Here is a 20,102-nt window from a genome sequence, read left to right as displayed (position 1 = left end):
TGGAAGTCTGCAGAGGGATTTGGATAGGTTAAGTGAATGGGCTAGGGTCTGGCAGATGGAATACAATGTTGACAAATGTGAGGTTATCCATTTTGGTAGGAATAACAGCAAACGGGATTATTAGTTAAACGATAAAATATTAAAGCATGCCGCTGTTCAGAGAGACTTGGGTGTGCTAGTGCATGAGTCACAGAGGTTGGTTTACAAGTGCAACAGGTGATTAAGAAGGCAAATGGAATTTTGTCCTTCATTGCTAAGAGGGATGGAGTTTAAGACTGGGGAGGTTATGTTGCAATTGTATAAGGTGTTAGTGCGGCCACACCTGGAGTATTGTGTTCAGTTTTGGTCTCCTTACTTGAGAAAGGACGTACTGGCGCTGGAGGGTGTGCAGAGGAGATTCACTAGGTTAATCCCAGAGCTGAGGGGGTTGGATTATGAGGAGAGGTTGAGTAGACTGGGACTGTACTCGTTGGAATTTAGAAGGATGAGGGGGGATCTTATAGAAACATTTAAAATTATGAAGGGAATAGATAGGATAGATGCGGGCAGGCTGTTTCCACTGGCGGGTGACAGCAGAACTAGGGGACATAGCCTCAAAATAAGGGGAAGTAGATTTAGGACTGAGTTTAGGAGGAACTTCTTCACCCAAAGGGTTGTGAATCTATGGAATTCCTTGCCCAGTGAAGCAGTTGAGGCTCCTTCATTACATGTTTTTAAGGTAAGGATAGATAGTTTTTTGAAGAATAAAGGGATTAAGGGTTATGGTGTTCGGGCCGAAAAGTGGAGCTGAGTCCACAAAAGATCAACCATGAACTAATTGAATGGCGGAGCAGGCTCGAGGGGCCAGATGGCCTACTCCTGCTCCTAGTTCTTATGTTCTTATGTTCCCCTTCCCCAATTAAATATCTTCGCATACTATCTGTTCCAAGGAGGCCAAGGCCAAGGAGTTGTGGTCACTGTCACCAAATGCTCTCCCACCGATACCTCTGACACCTGGCCTGATTCGTTGCCAAGCACCACGTCCAATATGGCCTCCTCCCTAGTCAGTCTATCTACATATTGAGTAAGGAATCCTTCCTGGACACACTTGACAAAATCTGCTCCATCCAAACCATTTGCACTAAGAAGGTTCCAGTCAATATTCGGGATGTTGAAGTCACCCATGACAACAACTCTGTTACTTCTGCACCTTTCCAAGATCTGCCGCCCAATCTGTTCCTCCATCTCTCTGTTTCTATTGGGGGGTCTATAGAAAACTCCCAATAAAGTGACTGCTCCTTTCTTATTTCTAACTTCCACCCATACCGACTCAGTAGACAAACCCTCCTCGAATACCTCCCTTTCTGCAGCTTATAACATAGAACAGTACAGCACAGAACAGGCCCTTCAGCCCTTGATGTTGTGCCGAGCCATGTCCGAAACCTGTCATTCTGGGGTGCTCCATGTGCCTATCCAATAACCACTTGAAAGTTCCTAAGTGTCCAACCCCACTATCACAGCAGGCAGTCCATTCCACACCCTAACCACTCTCTGAGTAAAGAACCTACCTCGACATCCCTCCTATATCTCCCACCCTGAATCTTATAGTTATGCCCACTTGTAACAGCTGCATCGACCCGAGGAAATAGTCTCTGAACTGTGGTGCACGCCCTAATTAACAGTGCCACTCCCCCTCCTCATTTACCTCCCTCCCTATTCTTCTGAAAACATCTCAACCCTGGAACATCTAACAACCATTCCTGCCCCTGTGAAATCCATGTCTCCGTAATGACCATAACATCGTAGTTCCAAGTACTGATCCATGCTCTTAAGTTCATCTCCCTTATATCTGACACTCCTTGCATTGAAAAAGACACACTTTAACCCATCCCACTGAGTGCAACTTTGCCCTATCAACTGTCTATCCTTCCTCATAGATTCGCTGCATACTATTTCTGCTTGTTCAACAGCTACCCTATCCTCTGATCCGTAGCTCTAGTTCCCATCCCCCTATAAACTAGTTTAAACCCTTCCGAAGAGCTCTATCAATCCAGGATATTGGTGCCCTTCCAGTTTAGGTGCAACCCGTCCTTCATGACCAGGGAAACAGAAGACCCTTCTCATTCTCTGTAATCGATGCTTCAATACGATTCTCTCCGTCACTGTAAATAACATGTTTTCTTTTTTATTATTCACAATATTTTAATTCACCAAAATTCTAAATATGGAAATGCTATTACTGGGACTATGGTCCCAGACGCTTTGACATCTGTACAACGTATGTTGTTGCTGTTGTTTTTGTTCTGGTTTGTAAGGTTGATATGAAGTGTTAAACTCCAATAAAAGTATATAATTTTTTAATTCACATGGCCAGCTGGGAGCGCATATCGAGTACAATTCAGCCCTGGTGGGAGAACATTTCCCAAACGGAGAATTTTGCCCAAGATTTGGTGGATCAATTAATAGATAAGCTGGTGTGAACTGTGGGACTGACCAGATGGACTGGAATTTTATTTTCCGGCTCTGTACATTTATACGCTCCTTAGACCTGGATTTTAGAGAGGTTGAACCTCACATGCAAAAGTATTTGTTAAATCTCTCCTAAAGACAAAAGGGAACTCAATTTGTGTTCAACAATTCTATAATTTGTAATTAATTTTGCTTTTATTTTGCCAGATACCTTATTTTGAGTCTTGATCATTAAAAGTTTGCAAGAATGGAATTGGTGATTGAAAGTAATTTCAAATGTATTATTAACAACCTCATTGCTTCTGTGTTTATGTTTCTGTATACATTATGGTAAATTTTGCTTACTGTTAATGATTAGATTTCTGATTGATTACTATTCTATTTATAGTAACCGTCTCCAAGAAATTTCCATTAAAGAATATGTGCTGATAAATTATGACCTAGAATATTTGATGGATTGGAAATTTTTTTTGATGGAGTGTGGGCTGTTTTCATGGCTTTTTTATTTTTAGTATAATAAGTGCAAATGTTGCCATCAACTTGTATATTTTAATATAGAGCTGGATTCATCCACCTGGCCGGCCGCAAGATCACCACAGACGGCACGCGGACAATGGAAAAGTCCATTGGCCTTGGGCAGGATTCTCCGGCCGTGCCCACCCCACCCATAGTATGAGGGGATTTAATAACATGAGTAAGAATATGCTGAACATTTCCTCATGGTTCCTCTCACTTCCCCAAAACTTTATCGGAAACTTGGTGAAAAGTCCGATAATGTGTGTAAACAGCGGGATGTTTAGACCAATTACAGTCATCAATATGCTGTTCCACAGTATAGGCTAATTTAAGGTCATAATTTAAACATAAATGTCATAAAATTAGAAGAAATGGACATGACAAAAACATTAATGATATCATAGTTGCAATGAGTTAAATTAAAAAATTATTCTTGATGGTGAGAGTGATGATGAGAGCTGCTATTAAAGGAACTATATTATTTTGTAGAAAGCTGCAACTCTGCTGCAGAAGGCTGAAGCTGAGGAGAAGATGCTATATTTGTTAAGCACACAACAGCCAACAACAGATAACCAAAAGCTTGGTGTTGTACCAGCCCCCATTCTGCTGTCCAGATCACACAATTCTATGATATTCAAACCAGCTCATTTTACTTCATCTGAAAAGGTTGACAAACTTTTAAAGTATTCTTTTAGATGATGTGTTAATTGATATTTTTGCCAGTGCAAAAATGGATATCACTATTTTTAAAATGGTTATAATATTTTTATTTTACATACAACATTTTAGGACAACATAGGGGCAGCAGGGTAGCATGGTGGTTAGCATAGATGCTTCACAGCTCCAGGGTCCCAGGTTCGATTCCCAGCTGGGTCACTGTCTGTGTGGAGTCTGCACGTCCTCCCCCTGTGTGCGTGGGTTTCCTCCGGGTGCTCCGGTTTCCTCCCACAGTCCAAAGATGTGCGGGTTAGGTGGATTGGCCATGCTAAATTGCCCGTAGTGTCCTAATAAAAGTAAGGTTAAGGGGGGGGGGTTGTTGGGTTACGGGTATAGGGTGGATACGTGGGTTTGAGTAGGGTGATCATGGCTCGGCACAACATTGAGGGCCGAAGGGCCTGTTCTGTGCTGTACTGTTCTATGTTCTATGTTCTATGTTCTAACATTTGTAAAAATACAACATTTTTATTTTAGGACGAGTACTGATAAGATTCAATAATTGTCGGAGACGGTAGAATAGAACATAGAACATAGAACAGTACAGCACAGAACAGGCCCTTCGGCCCTCGATGTTGTGCCGAGCAATGATCACCCTACTCAAACCCACGTATCCACCCTATACCCGTAACCCAACAACCCCCCCCCTTAACCTTACTTTTTAGGACACTACGGGCAATTTAGAATGGCCAATCCACCTAACCCGCACATCTTTGGACTGTGGGAGGAAACCGGAACACCCGGAGGAAACCCACGCACACACAGGGAGGACGTGCAGACTCCGCACAGACAGTGACCCAGCCGGGAATCAAACCTGGGACCCTGGAGCTGTGAGGCATTTATGCTAACCACCATGCTACCGTGCTGCCACGGTAATTAGTGGTAATTTTACTGGACTAATAATCCAGAGGCCTGGATCCTGATCATAACAGCTGGTTTCAACTGTTCCTCGTGAAGTAGAATAGAAACATGAGAAGTAAATGGTTAGAAAACAAGTCTCCTTAATGGTGACCATGAACTGATGTAAAAGTCCATCTGGTTCACAATGCCCTCCAGGGAAGGAAATGTGTTGTTCCAACCTGGCCTGGCCTAGAAGTGACTCCAGATGCCCAGCAATGTGGTAGACTCTCTTAACTATCCTCCTAAATGGCCGAACCAGCTATTCAGTTGTATCACTACAGAAAAGTTAGGGAAAAAACTGATCAGTTAGTGGTACAACTGCCTCTGAATCACAGGCTTCCAGGTTTGGAGTGCAGAAATCAAGACTCACATTCTGGTACAGGATTGAGGGAGTGAGTGCTGCACTGTTGGAGGTGCTGTGTTTTGGACAAATTGTTAAACTGAGGCTGCTCAAGTGGATGTAAAAGGTTGCACGGCACTGTTCTGAAGAAGAGTAGTGGACTTCTCCCTGATGTCTTGGTCAATATCCATCCCTCAGTTGGCATCCCACAATAGAGATTATCTGGTCATTATCACATTAATGTTTGCGCGAGTTTGCAAAGTGTAAAGTTGTGTTTCCTACATTACAACACTGACTACATGAGGTACATATATAGCGCCTCATATGGCTGCACGGTAGCACAAGTGGCTAGCACTGTGGCTTCACAGCGCCAGGGTCCCAGGTTCGATTCCCGCTGGGTCACTGTCTGTGCGGAGTCTGAACGTTCTCTCCGTGTCTGCGTGGGTTTCCTCCGGATGCTCCGGTTTCCTCCCACAGTCCAAAGATGTGCAGGTTAGGTGGATCGGCCATGATAAATTGCCCTTAGTCAGCAAAAAAGGTTAGGAGGGGTTATTGGGTTATGGGGATAAGGTGGAAGTGACGGCTTAAGTGGGTCAGTGCAGACTCGATTGGCCGAATGTCCTCCTTCTGCACTGTATGTTCTATGTTCATTAATTGTAAAGCATTTTGAGACGTCTGGTGGTTGTGAAAAGAGTTTTTTACAGAAAGGTCTTTTTTAAAATTGAATTTAAAAGAAGCGCTGAGGATAGCAATGGCACATAATGTGCTCTGGGTAAGGAACTTCATCGCCATCATCCACTTGACTCGGTAGTACCACTGTTGACTGAGCTAGCTAAGGACACATTTGGTGGGCTGTGTCTGTGGCAGGTGACAAGAGATCTTAGCAGCACGGTAGCATTGTGGATAGCACAATTGCTTCACAGCTCCAGGGTCCCAGGTTCGATTCCGGCTTGGGTCACTGTGCGGAGTCTGCACATCCTCCCCGTGCGTGCGTGGGTTTCCTCCGGGTGCTCCGGTTTCCTCCCACAGTCCAAAGATGTGCAGGTTGGGTGGATTGGCCATGATAAATTGCCCTTAGTGTCCAAAATTCTATGATTAACCTAGGACAAAAGTTCGGCACAACATCGTGGGTCGAGGGGCCTGTTCTGTGCTGTATTTCTCTATCTATCTGTCTATCTTGTCCTCACTGATCTACCTGTCACAGATACATCTGTACATGACAATATTGATAGATGTGATCACTGCACAGTCCTTTTGAAATAATGACCAGTCTTCACATTGAGGATACCCTTTATCATGTATGGCACAACCAACAGATAAATGGGATAGATCAGGAACAGATATGCCAGTTTAAAACTGGGCATTGTTAAGATGCTGTGGGATAGCAGCAGCAGCAAAACTGTATTCAATCACAACCTGTAATCTCATGGCTTGCCATATCCCCCATTCTATTCTTAACATCAAGCCATGAGATCAATCCTAGTTCATCTGATTTGTTGAAGAGTCACACTGTTTCTTGCACTTCCCACAGATTTCACTGACCCCTGAAGAAGACTGTGCTTGATTAGGTCCCTGATGACAGCAAGTGACTGCTTGAAAGCCCTGTGCCAACTGTCAGCAGCAAAGTGAAAGACACATTATGTTCCTTTGCTGCTGACCAGAAAATCTGAGCCAACATTTTTGAATTTATTTTAATTTAGATTTTTATTGGTCATGGTGGTGCGGTTGCACTGTTTCTTGGACAAGTGGGCGAGGGAAACCAGGAGGTGTACCTGGTAAGGGAGTGAGTTGCGAATCTACCAGGATTTGGGTGTAGAGTTGGCGAAAAGGAACATAAGAACATAAGAACTAGGAGCAGGAGTAGGCCATATGGCCACTCGAGCCTGCTCCACCATTCAATGAGATCATGGCTGATGTTTTGTGGTCTTAGCTCCACTTTCCGGCCCGAACACCAGAACCCTTAATCCCTTTATTCTTCAAAAAACTATCTATCTTTATCTTAAAAACATTTAATGAAGGAGCCTCAACTGCTTCACTGGGCAAGGAATTCCATAGATTCACAACCCTTTGGGTAAAGAAGTTCCTCCTAAACTCAGTCCTAAATCTACTTCCCCTTATTTTGAGGCTATGCCCCCTGGTTCTGCTTTCACCCGCCGGTGGAAACAACCTGCCCGCATCTATCCTATCTATTCCCTTCATAATTTTACATGTTTCTACAAGATCCCCCATCATCCTTCTAAATTCCAACGAGTACAGTCCCAGTCTACTCAACCTTTCCTCGTTCCTCGTAATTCAACCCCTTCAGTTCTGGGATTAACCTAGTGAATCTCCTCTGCACACCCTCCAGCGCCAGTACGTCCTTTCTCAAGTAAGGAGACCAAAACTGAACACAATACTCCAGGTGTGGCCGCACTAACACCTTATACAATTGCAACATAACCTCCCTAGTCTTAAACTCCATTCCTCTAGCAATGAAGGACAAAATTCCATTTGCCTTCTTAATCACCTGTTGCACCTGTCAACCAACTTTTTGCGACCCATGCACGAGCACACCCAGGACTCTCTGCACAGCAGCATGTTTTAATATTTTATCATTTAAATAATAATCCCGTTTGCTGTTATTCCTACCAAAATGGATAACCTCACATTTGTCAACATTGTATTCCATCTGCCAGACCCTAGCCCAATCACTTAACCTATCCAAATCCCTCTGCAGACTTCCAGTATCCTCTGCACTTTTCGCTTTACCACTCATCTTAGTGCCGTCTGCAAACCTGGACACATTGCCCTTGGTCCCCAACTCCAAATCATCTATGTAAATTGTGAACAACTGTGGGTCCAACACTGATCCCTGAGGGACACCACTGGCTACTGATTGCCAACCAGAGAAACACCCATTAATCCCCACTCTTTGCTTTCTATTAAATAACCAATCCTCTATCCATGCTACTACTTTACCCTTAATGCCATGCATCTTTATCTTATGCAGCAACCTTTTGTGTGGCACCTTGTCAAAGGTTTTCTGGAAATCCAGATATACCACATCCATCGGCTCCCCGTTATCTACTGCACTGATAATGTCCTCAAAAAATTCCACTAAATTAGTTAGGCACGACCTGCCCTTTATGAACCCATGCTGTGTCTGCCCAATGGGACAATTTCTATCCAGATGCCTCACTATTTCTTCTTTGATAGATTCCAGCATCTTCTCTACTACCGAAGTTAAGCTCACTGGCCTATAATTACCCGCTTTCTGCCTACCTCCTTTTTTAAACAGTGGTGTCACGTTTGCTAATTTCCAATCCGCCGGGACCACCCCAGCGTCTAGTGAATTTTGGTAAATTATCACTAGTGAATTTGCAATTTCCCGAACCATCTCTTTTAGCACCCTGGGATGCATTCCATCAGGGCCAAGAGACTTGTCTACCTTTAGCCCCATTAGCTTGCCCATCACTACCTCCTTAGTGATAACAATATTCCCAAGGCCCTCACCTGTCATAGCCTAATTTCTATCAGTCACTGGCATGTTATTTGTGTCTTCCACTGTGAAGACCAACACAAAAAACCTGTTCAGTTCCTCAGCTATTTCCTCATCTCCAATTATTAAATCTCCCTTCTCATCCTCTGAGGGACCAATATTTATCTTAGCCACTCTTTTTTGTTTTATATATTTGTAGAAACTTTTACTATCTGTTTTTATATTCTGAGCAAGTTTACTCTCATAATCTATCTTACTCTTCTTTATAGCTTTTTTAGTAGCTTTCTGTTGCCCCCTAAAGATTTCCCAGTCCTCTAGTCTCCCACCAATCTTTGCCACTTTATATGCTTTTAACTTCAACTTGATACTCTCCCTTATTTCCTTAGATATCCACGGTTGATTTTCCCTCTTTCTACCGTCCTTCCTTTTTGTTGGTGTGAACCTTTGCTGAGCACTGTGAAAAATCGCTTGGAAGGTTCTCCACTGTTCCTCAACTGTTTCACCATAAAGTCTTTGCTCCCAGTCTACCTTAGCTAGGAGAGCCAGGTTCAACCGGCTAAAGGCTGCCTTCTTCAAGAAGGGAGTGAAGATTGGGGTGTTGTACCCTGTCCGCTTGTGGGTGACTCATCAGAAGCAAGAGGTTTATTTTGACTCGCCGGAGGAGGCGATAGACTTTATGAGGGACCATGGACTGGAGGAGTGTGAGGACACTGAACTTTGAGAGGAGCTTTGTGTTTATGGAAAAGGTCTGGGGTGGGTATTTTTGGGTGGATTTTGACGGGGAAGCAACGATGGTGAGTGTGCTTTTCGTTCTTCTTTGTTTGTTAGTGGTTGGGAGGAAGGGGGCAGGTGGATTGGAGAGGGATGGGGAGATTGGTTGCCTTGGCATTTGTGGTGGGGAGCATTGTGGCTGATCCAGGGGGTAGGCATGCTCGCTGAGCGGGCTAGTTAACGGAATTGAAATGGGGGTTGTCAGGAGGAAGGCATAGTGGGGGTGGAGGCGGATGGGGGTTTGATCTTTGTTTGAGGGGGGAGGGGGAGAGGGGAGAGATGCTGACATGGGTGTGCTTGATGTGGCACAATTAGGAAGAGAGGGATGGTGTTGGATATCCAAGGGCGGCCCTGGAGGGGCTTGTGAAGTGTCCTGGGGCTGGCCCAAGAAGGGGTATGGCTGATCAGCAGGGGAGTGAGGCGGGGAGCCCGTCGACCAGGCTGGTCACGTGGAATGTACTAGGGTTGAATTGGCCATTTAAACGGTCGCATGTGTTCGCGCATCTGAGGAGTCTGAAGGCGGATGTGGTGTTTCTGCGGAGACACACCGGAAGTCGGGGGATCAGACAAGGCTAAGGAAGGGATGGGTGGGACAGGTGTTCCATGTGGGGTTGGATATGAAGATGAGCTGAGTGACGGTGTTGGTCAGTAAGAGGGTGGCATTTGTGGTGGGGAGCATTGTGGCTGATCCAGGGGGTAGGTATGTGGTGGTTAGTGGGAATCTGGAGGGGATGCCAGTGGTCCTGGTTAATGTTTATGCCCTGAATTGGGATGATGTGGATTTTATGAGGTGCGTGTTGGTGAGGGTTCCGGATTTATATATACATTAGTTGATAAAGGGGGGCAGGATTTTAATACGGTCCTGGACCCGAGTCTGGATCGATTGAGCCCAAAGTCACTGAGGAGGTCGGCAGTGGCAAGGGACTTGAAGGCATTCATGGGGCGCATAGCGGGCCTGGACCCTTAGAGGTTTGGGAGACTCAGGGCAAAGGAATTTTCATGCTTCTCCCACGTGCCCCGGGTGTATTTCCGAATCAACCTTTTGGTAATACTATTGGTGGGCGTGGCTGACTCGGGATTTTTTTCAAGAAACATTTTATTAAGGCATTTATGGTTTTATAACAACAAAATATACGAATACAAAATAAACATAATTCAGTAGGTAACACTCCCCCCCACCCCCCCCCCCCCCAACCAACAACCATACCCCACCAACATAGCTGAGACACACAATTCCCCCAAGTCTCTCCATCTCCTCTCATTGATCCCACCTAAACTGAACTAACTGCCCCTACCCCATTCATTTCCTAACTCCCCACCTTAAGGTTTCTGCTAACAGTTTATTTTTCCCCGAAGAAGTTGATAAACGTCTGCCATCTCCGGACGAATCCTAACATTGATTCTCTAATGGCAAACTTGATTTTCTGAAGCCTGAGAATCCTGGCCATGACGCTAATCCATATCCCTGATTTTGGGGGCTCAGAGTCTCTCCACGCTAATAAGATCCGTCTGGGCTACCAAGGAGGCAAAGGCCAAACCATCAGCTTCTCTCGCCCCCTGGACTCCCGGGTCTTCCGACACGCCGAAGATCGCCACCTCTAGACTCGGTGTCACCCTCGTTTTTAGCACTGTGGACGTGACATCGGCAAATCCCTGCCAAAATCCCCGAAGCTTCAGACATGCTCAAAATATGTGGACATGATTAGCGGGTCCTCCTGAATACCTCACACACCTGTCCTCGAGCCCAAAAAACCTGCTCATCCGAGCCACCGTCATTAGTGCTTGGTATTTTGTTTTTAAAATAATTTTTATTGAGATTTTCAAAAACATATCCAAAACAGAAAATAACAACAAGAAAACAATATTAACAACAACAAAACGAAAAACACACTAACCCCCAAAACCAAACCTCCCCCCCCCCCCGTAACTACAAAAAGGAAAGATAAATAAACACAAGGCATTTCCAATAAACACATATACACATTTCTCCCTTCCCCCGAAACCCCTCCCTCCCCCCCCCCGCCCCTTCCCCTCCCCTCCCCTCCTCTCCCTCCCTCCCCCCACCCCGGGTTGCTGCTGCTGCCGGCCTATTTTCCTACCGTTCAGCCAGGAAGTCCAGGAAAGGCTGCCACCGCCTAAAGAACCCCTGTACTGATCCCCTCAGGGCAAATTTCACCTTCTCCAATTTGATGAACCCGCCATATCATTGAACCAGGCCTCCACGCTTGGGGGCCTCGCATACTTCCATTGAAACAAGATCCTCCGCCGGGCTACTAGGGACTCCGATCTCCTTCTATTCGTGGCTACGCTCGCCATCGGGGCTTCATATAGCAGACTCACCCAACTGACAAACCCCTCCCCGAACCCAAAAATTTCCGGCACCTCCCACAAGTACCCCCACTCAACCCTATCAAAGGCCTCTGCGTCTAATGCTACCACTATCTCCGCCTCCCCTTCTACCGCCGGCATCATTATAACATTCAGAAGCCTAGGTATATTGGTATTCAGCTGCCTTCCCTTCACAAACCCCGTCTGGTCCTCATGAATGACCCCCGGCACACAGTCCTCTATCCTTGTGGCCAAGATCTTCGCCCACAGCTTGGCATCCACATTTAACAACGAGATAGGCCTATATGATCCACACTGTAGGGGGTCCTTGTCCCGTTTAAGGATCAAGGAAATCAGCGCCCGTGACATGGTCGGAGGCAAAGCCCCCCCCTCCCTTGCCTCGTTAAATGTCGTAACCAACAGGGGGCCCAACAGGTCTGCATACATTTTGTAAAATTCGACCGGAAACCCATCCGGCCCCGGCGCCTTCCCCGACTGCATGCTGCCGATCCCTTTGACCAGCTCCTCCAGCTCAATCGGCGCCTCCAGCCCCTCCACCTGTCCCTCCTCCACCTTCAGAAATCTCAGCCTATCCAAGAAGCGCCCCCCCCCCCCCCCCCCCCCCACCACCACCACCGGGGACTCAGACCGGTACAGTTCCCCATAAAAGTCCCTGAAGACCCCATTAATGTCCACCCCCCTTCGCACCACGTTGCCTCCCCTATCCGTCACTCCACCAATCTCTGTGGCCACGTCTCGTTTACGTAGCTGATTCGCCAGCATCCTACTCGCCTTCTCCCCATATTCGTACACCGCTCCCTGTGCCTTCCTCCACTGAGCTTCCGCCTTTCCGGTGGTCAGCAAGTCGAACTTGGCCTGCAGGTTACGTCGCTCCCCCAACAGTCTCTCCTCCGGAGCCTCCGCGTATCTCTTGTCCACCCTCACCATCTCCCCCACCAACCTCTCCCTCTCTCTTTGCTCTCCCCTCTCCCTATGGGCTCGGATGGAAATCAACTCCCCCCTAACCACCGCCTTCAGTGCCTCCCAAACCGTCCCCACCCGGACCTCCCCATTATCATTGGCCTCTAAGTACCTCTTGATACATCCCCGATCCCGCCCGCCCACTTTCTCATCCGCCAGCAGTCCCACCTCCAGGCGCCAGAGCGGGCGCTGGTGCCTCTCCTCCCCCAGCTCAAGGTCCACCCAGTGCGGGGCATGGTCCGAAATGACTATGGCCGAATACTCGACATTCTTCACCTTTGAAATCAGCCCCCTGCTCAGTACAAAAAAATCGATCCGGGAATAGATTTATGCACGTGGGAAAAAAATGAATACTCCCTGGCCCTCGGCCTCGCAAACCTCCAAGGATCCACCCCTCCCATCTGGTCCATAAACCCCCTCAACACCTTAGCCGCCGCAGGCCTCCTGCCCGTTCTAGACATGGATCGATCCAATGGGGGATCCAGCACTCTGTTAAAGTCCCCCCCAGTATCAGGCCCCCTGTCTCTAGATCCGGAATGCGGCCCAGCATACGCCGCATAAAACCCGCATCGTCCCAATTTGGGGCATAGACATTCACCAGCAAAACCCATCCCTTTGCAACTTGCCGCTCACCATCACATACCTCCCTCCACTGTCAGCCACCACCTTTGACGCCTCAAACGACACCCTTTTTCCCACCAGAATCGCCACCCCCCCCCGATTTTTTGCATCCAGCCCCGAATGAAACACCTGGCCTACACAGCCCTTCCTCAGTCTAACCTGGTCCGCCACCTTCAGGTGTGTCTCCTGGAGCATAGCCACGTCCGCCTTCAGCCCCTTCAGGTGCGTAAACACCCAGGCCCGTTTGACCGGCCCATTCAGCCCTCTCACATTTCAAGTTATCAGCCGGATCAGAGGGCTCCCTGCCCCCCTCCCCTGCCGACTAGCCATAACCTGTCCCCTGTCCGCCCCATGGCAGCGCCCCTCGCTCAGCCCGTTCCCCATGGCAGCAAAACCCCACCCCAGCCCCCCCTGCAGACTCCAGCTCCTTCCTGGCCATTTCAGCAGCAACCTGGTACCCCCCCCCCCCCCCCCCCCCCCGGCTAGGACCCCTCCCAGCCGCGTTACTCCCTCCGTAGCACTCCCGTGAGCCAGCTAACCTCCGCTGACCCCGGCAGCTCCCGCCACACCTCCGACCCCTCCCAACGTGGGGCTACTGCTCCTCCCCCAGACCCATCAGCAGACCCTCTTCCTCCCCCTCCCGCTCTTGCGCGGGAAAAAAGCCCACGCTTCTCAGCTCTGACCCCGCCCCATCCACCCTCAGTGCGGGAAACAAAAGAAAAGCCCGCGCTTTCCCTCAGCCCGACCCCGCCCCCGCAAAAAAAAGACAGCACCCCACCCACCCTAGAAACAACACACAACCAGCTTAAAACAGCATGAAACAGCATAAAACAAAGTCCCTTCCCACCAGTTATTTACAATCCCCCGACCCTCAGTCAGAGTCCAATTTCTCGGCCCGCACAAAGGCCCATGTCTCCTCCGGGGACTCAAAATAAAAGTGCCGGTCCTTGTAGGTGACCCACAGACGTGCCAGCTGTAACATGCCAAACTTCACACTCATTCTGTGGAGCACCGCCTTCGTCCGGTTGTAACCTGCCCTCCGCTTGGCCACCTCCGCACTCCAGTCCTGGTAGATCCGCACCACCGTGTTCTTCCACTTGCTGCTCCGCTCCTTCTTGGCCCACCTAAGCACGCACTCTCGGTCAATGAACCGGTGGAACCGCACCAGCACCGCCCGTGTCGGCTCATTCGGTTTGGGCCTCCTGGCCAGTATTCTGTTGGCCCCCTCCAGCTCCAGGGGCCCCTGGAAGGACCCAGCTCCCATCAGCGAGTTCAACAAGACGACCACCTAGGCCCCCAGGTGTGACCCCTCCAGCCCCTCCTTGAGGCCCAGGATCCGCAAATTTTTCCGCCTCGACCGGTTTCTCCATCTCTTCAAACCGCTCCTGCCACTTTCTTGTGGAGTGCCTTGTGCATCTCCACCTTTACCGCGAGGGCCGCGGCCTCAACCTCTCTTTCGGAGGCTTGTTGTCGGAGCTCCCGGATCTCCACCCCCTGGGCTGTCTGCGTCACCAGCACTTGTCCGTATTCGCCTTCAGCGAGTCTAGCAGCTCCACTTTGAGCTCCTGAAAACAGCGCTGGAGAGTCTCCTGCTGCACCTGCGCCCACTGCCTCCATTCCTCGAGACCACCGCCGGCCGCCATCTTGATTCTCTTCCCCCGCTTTTTCTCAGGCGCTGCCACCGCTATTCTGCTGGCCCCGCTCCTGGTCAAGACCATAGGCCACTGGGGATTCGCTGCAGACGCCTTCCCACGTCGGGAACCCTCGAGGAAGTACTGCTGGGGGCCCTTAAAAGAGCCCAAAAGTCCGTTCCTGGCGGGAGCTGTCGAACGTGCGGCTTAGCTCCGCATAGCCGCAACCGGAAGTCCCATGTGTGCCCGGTTAACCAACTTGAATTGTATCAGACTGAGCCTGGCATATGATGAGGGCGTGTTGACTCTGTTCAGAGCATCCTCCCACAGACCTGCCTCTAGCTCCATGCCCAGCCCATATTCCCATTTGTGCTTCACCGCCCCTATCTGGATTCTCTTCCACTCCATAAGTTCTTTATAAATTTCCGAGACTTTCCCCTCCCCCACCCCCGTATTTGAAACAACCTTATCCTGTATCCCCTGTGGCGATAGAAGCGGAAAGGTCGAAACGTGTCTTCGAACAAAGTCCCTCACCTGCAGATAGCGAAACCCATACCCACCCGGCAATTCAAACTCCTCCAAATCCTGCAAAGGAAGCTCCCATCGATAAACCGATCCCCCAGCCTCTCAATACCTGCTCCACAAATACAGGCAATTTTATTGAGGTATTTTTTGGCATTGTAAACAGTAACAATATACATTAGTGTGCAGATACCAATTACAAAAGATATAGTGCAAATAACTACCTCTCTTACAAATAGACCCGCCTATTCTTCCCCCCTACTCTACACTATTCTACCCTCCCCCCCACCGCTGACGATTAGTTCCCCGCGAAGAAGTCGATGAATGGTTGCCACCTCCGGGCGAACCCCGATAATGATCCTCGTAAGGCGAACTTGATTTTTTTTCCAAGCCGAGAAAGCTTGCTATGTCCGACAGCCATACTTCGTTCTTTGGGGGCTTTGAGTCCCTCCAGGCCGACAGTATTCGTCGCCGGGCTATCAGAGAAGCAAAGGTCACAATGTCGGCCTCTATCCACTCCTGGACTCCCGGGTCTTCCGACACCCCAAAAATCGCCACCTCTGGACTCATCGCCAGCTTTCGCCACCCTTGTTTTCAGTACCCGGGATATGATGTCCGCAAATCCCTGCCAGTATCCCCTGAGTTTTGGACACGCCCAGAACATGTGGACATGGTTTACTGATCCTCCCCCACATCGAGCACACTTGTCCTCCAGCCCAAAGAATTTGCTCAGCCAGGCCACCGTCATGTGGGCCCGGTGAACTACCTTGAACTGAATCAGGCCGAGCCTGGCACATGTTGCAGCTGCATTTACCCTCCTCAGAGCATCTGCCCATGTGCCTCCCTCCAACTCCCCACCAAGCTCCTCCTCCCACTTAAGTTTCAGTTCCTCGGTCCCTGTATCCTCCGCTCCCATAAGCTCCTTATAAATATCCGAGACCCTCCCCTCTCCTACCTCACCCCTGGAAACTACCCTGTCCTGGATTCCCCTTGCTGGAAGGCGTGGAAAGGACAGGACCTGTCTACGTACGAAATCCCGCACCTGCAAGTATCGAAAGTCATTCCCCCTCGCCAGCCCGAACTTCTCCTCAAGCGCCCTCATGTTCGCGAAGCTCCCTTCCAGGAACAAGTCGCCCATCCTTCCCACCCCCACCCTCCGCCACGCTCGAAACCTGCCATCCATCTTCCCCGGGATAAATTGGTGGTTGTCACATATTGGGGACCAAACCGACACTCCCACTTCCCCCGCATGCTTCCTCCATTGGCCCCAAATCCGCAGAGCCGCCACCACTATAGGGCTGGAGTACCTGGCCGGCGGGAGCGGCAGGGGAGCCGTGACCAGGGCTGCCAAGCTGGTTCCCCTGCACGAAGCAGTCTCCACCCGCTCCCAAACCGACCCCGTACCTGCCATCCATTTCCGTATCATGGCTATGTTAGCCGCCCAGTAATAGTTGCTGATGTTCGGCAACGCCAGTCCCCACTCACTATGGTTCCATTCCAGCATCCCCCTCTTTACCCGCGGGGACTTCCCCGCCCAAACAAATCCCAGGATGGTTTTATTGATTCTTTTAAAGAAGGACCGCGGAATGAAAATAGGGAGACACTGAAAAATAAACAGGAATCTCGGGAGGATCATCATCTTCACCGTCTGTACTCTCCCCGCTAGTGACAGCGGGAGCGCATCCCACTTCCGAAACTCACTCCTCATTTGCTCCACCAGCCTAGATAAGTTCAATTTATGCATCTTGCCCCAGTCAGGTGTCACTTGTATCCCTAAATATCTGAAACTTTCCCCAACCAGCCTAAACGGTAGCTCCCTCAGCCTATTCTCCTGATCCCTCGCCTGCACCACAAACATCTCGCTTTTTGCCATTTTCAACTTGTAGCCCGAAAATCGGCCAAATTCCCCTAGGATTTCCATAATCCCGTCCATCCCTGCCACTGGATCCGACACATACAAAAGCAAGAGACCTTATGTTCTATCCCCCACCCCCCCCGACCATCCTGCTCCACAAATACTACCACTCCACCCGGTTGAAGGCCTTCTCCACATCCATAGTGACCTCCACCTCCCTCCCCTCGGAGGGCATCACGATGACAGTCAAGAGTCTTCTAAAGTTGGCCGTTAACTGCCTACTTTAACAAATCCCATCTGGTCCTCCGCTATCACCATCTGGAACACAATCCTTTTCTCTCGAGGCCAAAAGCTTGGCCAGCAATTTGGTGTCAACATTTAGTAAGGAGATTGGCCTGTATTGCATGCATTGTTCTGTGTCCTTCTCCTGCTTCAGGATCAATGAGATTGAAGCCTGTGACATTGTTGGGGGAAGAACACCCCACTCTCTAGCCTCATTAAATGCCCTCACCGGCACCCCAGAAAACTTTTCATAAAATTCCACTGGGTATCCGTCCGGTCCCGGAGCCTTGTCCGACTGCGTGGCCTCCAATCCCTCTAGTAATTCCACAATCCTGATCAGGGCTTTCAACCCCTCCACCAACCCTTCCTACAGCTTCGGAACCTCCAAACCCTCCAAGAATTGCCTCATCCCCTCCACCGCAGCAGGGGGCTCTGGCTCATACAGCCGACTGTAAAATTCCTTGAACCCCCACTGGGTCCAAAATCGTGTTCCCCCCTCTACCCTTCTCTCTTCTTATCTCCCAGGGTGCCTCCCTTTTCCTTTTTAAAGAAAAAATCATTTTTATAAATTTAGAGTACACAATTCATTTTTCCAATAAAGGGGAAATTTAGCGTGGCCAATCCAACTACTCTGCACACCTTTGGGTTGTGGGGGCGAAACCCACTCAGACATGGGGAGAATGTGCAAACTCCACACGGACAGTGATCCAGAGCCGGGATCGAACCTGGGACCTCGGTGAGGGGTGGGCATGGAGTTGGGGAGGAGGGTATGAGGAGAGGAGACATCACCCAGAATACGAGAGAAACAAACAGAGTGGTTAAAGGGCCAGAGGGAAAAACCCTATTTATGCTACCATGGTGACTAATTTGTTACAATTTTGTTGCCACAATCAGACTCCTAGCATGTTTTAATACAGTGGGGTAGTCTGGAGTTTATGGTAACCGACCATTTGGATTCTACTGTTAATTTGCCTCGCGTTCCTACATGGGCGGGATTCTCCTGTACCCGGCCGGAGGGGGGGGGGGGGAAGGGGGTCCCGGCGGGACGGAGTGGCGTGAACTACTCCGGCGTCGGTCAGCCCCAAAAGTGCAGAATCCTCCGCACCTTCAGGGGCTAGGCCGATACCGGAGTGGTTTGCGCCCCACCAGCCGGTGTGGAAGGCCTTTGGAGCCGCGCCAGATGGGGCCGAAGGGACTCCGCCGGCCGGCACGTGTCCGTGCATGTTCACCTTCATGCCGGCCATCGCATAGGTTTACATGGCCGGAGCGTAGGAAAAAGAGTGCCCCCACGGCACAGGCCTGTCCGCGGATCGGTGGGCCTCGATCGCGGGCCAGGCCTCGGGGGAGCACCCCCCGGGGCCAGATTGCCTCCCCCAGGACCACGGAGCCCGCCCGCGCCGCTAGGTCCCGCTGGTAAGAGACCTAGTCCAATATACGCCGGCGGGACCTGCATTTGGCCCATCGCGGGCCGGAGAATCCCCCGGGGGGGGGGGGGGGGGGGGGGGGCTGCGAGCTGCCGCCGACCAGCGCCAGATAATCCGGCAGGGGGTCGGAGAATCCTGCCCTATATGTTTCCTGTGCTCTCTTATCTTTTCTCTTTGTTATTGTTCCAACCCCCAACAGGGACTGAATCCGCTTCCCCTCTGACAAATATTTAAAGTTTATTGACAACTCAAGAAGACAAAAGGATCAGCAACATGTCACGAAAATTGTAATATGGTAAAAGCATTTCCTACCCCCCCCCCCCCCCCCCCCCGCCCTCGACACTAACGATAGTTCTACATTGGTGGAGATGCGGCCAATGAGCAGCACAGACCACTGGAAAAGGACCTACTGCAGGGCACGGTGTGAGAGAGAGAAATCGCCCCTCCGAAGAAGGGGCACAGTTCAATCGAAAACAGTTCCTTTAAACAAACCACCAGCTACAAAGCCAGCATGCGCCCCCCGCCAACAGTAGCTGCACATCGGCAGAAAGTTGCCTACACAAGCAGCACAGCCTACGGAAAAGGACACATTGATAGTGGGAGAGCGAGAGATAGAGAGAACTCCCTTTAGTAAAAATAAACTAGATAAAATACAGAGCAAACCACAAGAAACCTAAGAAACAACGAAGTACAAGGCAACGTTGCAAGCACGCAAGCAGGCACAAGCCCCCCCCCCGGCTACAGCAACAGCCCCATGGCGGTGGGGAGACGCCCGCAAGCAGCACAGTCCATCAGAAAAGGTTGAGGAGAGCGAGAGAGAAAAAACACCCTTACCCTCACCATCCTTATCATCACCAGGAGGGACTGCTCAACCCCATGCACAAAAACAGGAGGGCCGCAACTGGCGAGTACCAAGCCACTAGGCACAAAACAAAACACAACAAAAATACAATAATCACCATACAATCTTGAACTGTAAAACAAAACCAACATCAGTACAAGCCGTACACATAGTCAATTAGGCCAATGCCCTGCTGCTCTCACAGTTCCGGCATCCGGTCTCTGGACACCATCCAGTCCAAAACTGCAAAGGCGAGTCCATTCTCCTTCACTTTCAGCCCGGCAGGGAGCCAACCAAAATTAGCCCATGCTCCATTCCCAGCCAATACGCAGGAAAGCAGCCAGTAACAAGTAGGAGTCCCAATTGTGGCAGCTGCAATCTCTCTTCTCTCCCCTGCAAGCAAACTGGCAGGAGCAACAGGCTCCTCTTGCCTTCCATTCAACCTGTCGT

General features: G+C 49.7%; 1 protein-coding gene across 2 annotated transcripts in view; it reads left to right on the top strand.

Annotated features, from left to right (window-relative positions):
* The window catches only part of cfap54 (cilia and flagella associated protein 54), a 763,542-nt gene that overhangs the window by 283,323 nt on the left and 460,117 nt on the right, over nucleotides 1-20,102 (top strand). For both annotated transcript variants that reach the window (XM_038810895.1, XM_038810894.1), the window contains one exon: nucleotides 3,454-3,630. In XM_038810895.1, the coding sequence (XP_038666823.1) occupies nucleotides 3,454-3,630 (177 nt within the window). The remainder of the gene's footprint in view (nucleotides 1-3,453; nucleotides 3,631-20,102) is intronic.

Source organism: Scyliorhinus canicula, chromosome 11 (genome assembly GCF_902713615.1).
Source record: "Scyliorhinus canicula chromosome 11, sScyCan1.1, whole genome shotgun sequence".
In the NCBI taxonomy this organism is placed as follows: domain Eukaryota; kingdom Metazoa; phylum Chordata; class Chondrichthyes; order Carcharhiniformes; family Scyliorhinidae; genus Scyliorhinus; species Scyliorhinus canicula.
This window is presented reverse-complemented; position numbering and strand designations above follow the sequence as displayed.